The sequence below is a fragment of the Corylus avellana genome, chromosome ca6, assembly GCF_901000735.1.
Source record: "Corylus avellana chromosome ca6, CavTom2PMs-1.0".
NCBI lineage: Eukaryota > Viridiplantae > Streptophyta > Magnoliopsida > Fagales > Betulaceae > Corylus > Corylus avellana.
This window is the reverse complement of record NC_081546.1, coordinates 27870853-27876275: the sequence shown is the minus strand read 5'-3', so window position 1 is coordinate 27876275 and position 5423 is coordinate 27870853. Positions and strand designations below refer to the sequence as shown.

Sequence of the window (5423 nt, the reverse complement as noted above, 5' to 3'; positions counted from 1 at the left end):
TTTTCTTCAAAAAAATAAATAAATAATCCCCAACCAATGACTATTAACATCAGCTATTTCTATTAAAAAAATTATTTACCCTTCTTAGCTTTTTATCTTCTATCTAGTCCAAGCATCGACAGCAGCATGACCATACTATCATACTCATCTATCCAGCTCTTTAGCAAATAAGTCTCCAATGAAATTAAAATTAAGAAAAAGCATCAAGCTAAAATCCAATTTAATTGTACTTTGTACCATGGTTTTACCACATGAAAATGAGAAAACATGTGATTTAGCTAACAAAAAATGAAGTACCTTGTTCAGTGTTTTGATTGGTGTTGTACGAGGAATAGACTTTGAAAATTTATTAGCAGTGTTGCCAAATATTTTCATAGAGTTTAAGCCATTTTACTTGGAAAAAATAGTCCAACCTCTGACACAAAAGATTGATCCAAAGGAGACAGAGTAAACAAAATTTTCCCTCTAAAAATGAATAGAAAAAGCTTCTGATCCACAGGAGACATGTTGCTGAACATATCCTGAGGAAGGAAAATATTGTTGTTGGCCGGCACACTGCCCGTCAGCACCCACAAGTGTCCCAGAAGCAGATGAGTTATAGCTAGGCAGGCAATAGACCAGTGAACCCTCGAGCACCATCCTATGAAGAATGTAACAGTCACCAATTTCAATTAGTAATGCCACATTTGTAGGTAAACATTTGCAGGATATACATCAGATTCATTAGAAATTTCCACAAAGTCTTTGGATCAGGACATACCGTATGAGAACCATCCACATGAAGATTATAATGATCATCCAACTGAGTCAAGGATCCATTATATCCTGCAAAATGACAGAATAAACAAAATTTTCCCTCTAAAAATGAATATAAAACCTGCTAATTCTAAATTGTTAAGTTTTGGTTGTTTTCACAACACTCTTGGACTTGTCTATGAGATTTTTCTGCTGAGTGCATTAGATTCATGAACTTAATGGAGCACCAGGGTGAGTTCAGTCATAGTCAAGTAAGCTATCACTAAAACAAGAGAAAATATTCACAGAGCAGAGCACCCTTCCTCGAAGAAAAGAAGTATTCAACCGTTTCTTCATTTTTAAGATGAAAAAACTCAAACTGTTAAGAGTAGAATCTATGGACAATGAAAATAGAGCTGTGGTAATCTCCAAGGTCGTGTAGCAACATGAAGATCATGATTCAAATGAATAGCACCTCCTTTCCCAGTAAGAATAGGATACAAAGTGAGACATGATACCAAAATTTCATCATGTATGTACTCTCCAATCAAAAAGAAACAAAAAAAAAGAAAGACACACCAATAGATACTAGGACCCTTTATCAATTAGTTCAAGCTTTTATGTCAGAAGAACTGATTTTCTCTTCCGTGTTGTTGTGTGATCTTAAGAAAAAATGGAGAAAAATAATGAAAGAAAGACAGAAAAAAGCAAATATGTGAAAAATTTAACTAAACCTTGAAGAAAAAGAAAAATTTTAGCAAAGTTTATGTTCATCTAAACTTTATCCCTAAGCTATAAGGCTTCAAAAACTAAATTTTCATCCAAGAAGTGATCAAGCAAAATTGCATGAATGACCAAATCTTTGAACTGTGTCAATACCAATCTTACAAAATTGCATAATACTAACACAAATAAAACAAGAAAATAGAGAAGTAGCCATTACTAATTGTAATTTGAGTCTCATTAAGGTGGCTTACTACATGACAGAAAGAAAGTATGAGCATGGGATTTAGAGTTGCTAAACATTTACTAAAAATTGCAAGTCAGTTTTTTGCCACAAAATTCAATTACAATCGCATGGAAAGTTTTACCTTCAAAACTTTACAAAAAAGAATTATTAAGAGAGGCTATGGAGAGTAACACCACTAACATGAAATTTGCAGCATGTTAACAGCTTGCCAGCATGACGCAAATCTTGCATAATGCACAAACCCAAAGCAAAATGAAATCCTGAATATGCCATAAAAATAATAAAGCAAAATACTATAAAAGCAGGAACTAGTCCCTCAAATAAAGCAATATTAATTTCAAAGGGTAATAAAAATGCTCTAGTGGATGAGCCAGGTTGTGAAACCAACATGGCTAAGAATCAATATTTTGTGTAGAGCCAAAAATTCACTTGTAATAAGTGAAGCACTTACATTATTATAACCCAAGTTCTGGGGGTGATTTGATTGATGTAATTGCGATTCACCAAGAGGCATCTGAAATTCCTCAGCGAAAGTGAGAGTACACAAGTTGGTGCCTGTAATTATGGGCTTGACACAATGAAGGATGCGTTTTCCATGTTGGTAGAGTCCACCACAAGGGTGTTGAGAAGCATTTAATTTCATTCTCAGATCTTGGCAGCTATACAATTTTCTGGAGCGAAGAATGCCTCTGTTGTTGTGGGTACCATCACCATCTTCTTCATCATCGTCATTACGGCGTCTCTTAGAACAGAAATGTAAATTGTGCCGTTCATCATCATCATCATCATCATCCTATCTCTGTTCTATTGGATTCCAGTCGCTTTCATAATCATCATCATCATCATCATACCCTTGTTCTATTATATGGAATGCACAGCTTTTAAAGAACACTAACGGTGGACGATGATAGATTCCAAATTTAACTCGAAGATTATTCGTCGTTAGCTGAGAATGGTATGATTTGTAAATTAAAATTACATGATCTGGCCTGGTGGTCTGACGTTTCATAATAGCGCGATTAGAACGATTTTCCTGACCATTATTGAAGACTTCAAACTGAATATAAAAAGTAGATTGATGCTTTCCATGATCCCTCCTTCCAATAACAGCAGAGAAAGCAAATATTGTATTCTTTGAATCAAAATGTAGAGGCCCGGTATCTATTTCACACAAATTAGTATTTGAAACCTCTTTATAATAGCTGAAGCAATCTGGAATCCTATTTCCCGGATATATACACTTAAAACCACCGACCTTAGGATGTCCCTGTTACACGGATATGACAAATTTTAAGTGATACAGCCTACAAATCAAGACAAGCACTAACATGTACATATATATGAGAGAGAGAGAGGGAGAGAGAGATACCTCACTGAATAAATGATTGTGTACAGCATTCCCTATTTGTTCAGGGCAATAGGAGAAGTCCATCCACCATAGCTTTGGGAAGTTATTAAATGGAAATCTTTCCAATGACGTGCATCCACCCAAATCTACAGATCTTATATTTCGTGGAAGCTCTGGAACTTCTTGAAGTTGCTTGCAATATTTCAAGCGAAGCTTCTCCAATTTGACAAATTTGTTGAACCATATAGGAAGGCTAACAATAGCGCTTCTGCTTAGATCTAGACGTTCCAAACTATTGAAAGAGCATTCAAGTTGAAACTTTTGTTCCAATGGTTGCAGTGCCGAAGATGCTGTTCCATTCCACAAAAGATTTGGTGGGACAACTGTATTAAACAATTGAGATCTTCCAGCTTCTCCTAAAAATACTTCCAATGATGAGCAACCTGGAGCATACACTTCTCTTACATTTGGTGGGAGTACTAGAATTTTTCGAAGTTGCTTGCAATTACTCAAGTTAAGCTCCCCCAATTTGACAAATTTGTTGAACCATATAGGAAGGCTAACAATAGCGCTACCGCTTAGCTCTAGACGTTTCAAACTATTGAAAGAGCATTCAAGTTGAAACTTTTGTTCCAATGGTTGCAGTGCCGAAGATGCTGTTCCATTCCACAAAAGATTTGGTGGGACAACTGTATTAAACAATTGAGATCTTCCAGCTTCTCCTAAAAATACTTCCAATGATGAGCAACCTGGAGCATACACTTCTCTTACATTTGGTGGGAGTACTAGAATTTTTCGAAGTTGCTTGCAATTACTCAAGTTAAGCTCCCCCAATTTGACAAATTTGTTGAACCATATAGGAAGGCTAACAATAGCGCTACCGCTTAGCTCTAGACGTTTCAAACTATTGAAAGAGCATTCAAGTTGAAACTTTTGTTCCAATGGTTGCAGTGCCGAAGATGCTGTTCCATTCCACAAAAGATTTGGTGGGACAAATGTATTAAACAATTGAGATCTTCCAGCTTCTCCTAAAAATACTTCCAATGATGAGCAACCTGGAGCATACACTTTTCTTACATTTGGTGGGAGTACTAGAATTTTTCGAAGTTGCTTGCAAAAACTCAAGTGAAGCTGCTCCAATTTGACAAATTTGTTGAACCATATAGGCAGGCTAACAATACCGCTATACGATAAATCTATCTTTCTCAATGATTGTTGTGCTGGAATTTCTGTTCCAACCCCCATATGCTCTGGTGGATCCTCCGTATTAAACAATAGAGATTTTCTACTTCCTTCTAAAAATATTTCCAACGACACGCACCTACTAGCACTTACTTCTTCTACATTTGGTGGAAGTCCTAGAATTTCTCGAAGTTGCTCGCATCCAACCAAAGAAAGGAACTTCATTCCAACAAAACTTTCGATACATCGAGAAAGGGTAACAATACCACTCCCCGATAGATCTAAATGGTACAACGTGAACGTGGAGCCCCAATCAAGTGCCCTTAAGGAATCACAACAGTAAATATCCTCTACACATTCCATTTCAGGAAAGTTCTTAAGCATTGAAAATTTCCAAAAATCGATTTTCTCTAGAGATCTCGACTTGAAGCTTTTCGGGAAACTTCTAAGATTAGAGCAAGATCGAATGATCAGCTCGTTGAGCTTTTCAAGGAATCCAACAGAACAATGAACTTCAACTAGATTTTTGCAATCATCAAGTTTCAACAACTCTAAATTTGGGATTCTTGAAACATCAGGAATTTTTTCAAGGAATTCACAATTATGGAAATCCATAGTTGTCAAGTTTTGGAATTGCTGTCAAGAAAAAAAAATGAAATAAATTAGTTTGAACTTTGAAAGAAGTTTACAACAAAATTTAAAAATACAAATATTAAAATAAAAATTTTACCTGAACTCTGTCCAATATCTTGATACGACTATGAGCCATTCTTAAAATCACAAGGTACTTTCCACAAAAATTGGATGGAAAAGATTCTCCAGAATATTCAGCCCAATCTATTACTCTTAATTTATTAGAGAGAAAATTAGGCTCTTCAGAAAGACGTGCATTACGACTTATAAATAGCCTGAGCCTTGTCATCTTCTTAAAGGCTTTGGGACTCAAGTGTATCAAGTCTGAATTAGGCAAATCTATCAATATGCCCTCAACTTTGTTTGTTCCCTAACAAGAAAATGTATAGTTAAGTGTATACGCAAAATCATAACATAAAGTTCTCCATATTTTAACACTACTAGAACTACAATTTTAGTCATGAAAAAATTTATTTCTATTTTTATAAGTATATAGATATATGCATTTATTGCTTTGTAAAAAGAAAGATGCTTATAATCCATCTAGTTTGTCTT

At 35.3% G+C, this 5423-nt stretch overlaps 1 protein-coding gene across 1 annotated transcript in view; it reads right to left on the bottom strand.

The window, feature by feature from the left end:
- Positions 1-20: 20 nt before the first annotated feature.
- Positions 21-5423, bottom strand: part of LOC132185529 (disease resistance protein RPV1-like) — a 6977-nt gene continuing 1574 nt past the window's right edge. Inside the window, exons 3-7 of the mRNA XM_059599292.1 lie at positions 4966-5238; positions 3075-4871; positions 2157-2972; positions 761-825; positions 21-640 (exon numbers count right to left, since the gene is read on the bottom strand). Of these exons, the coding sequence (XP_059455275.1) occupies positions 2499-2972; positions 3075-4871; positions 4966-5238 (2544 nt within the window). The 3' untranslated portion in view covers positions 21-640; positions 761-825; positions 2157-2498. The remainder of the gene's footprint in view (positions 641-760; positions 826-2156; positions 2973-3074; positions 4872-4965; positions 5239-5423) is intronic.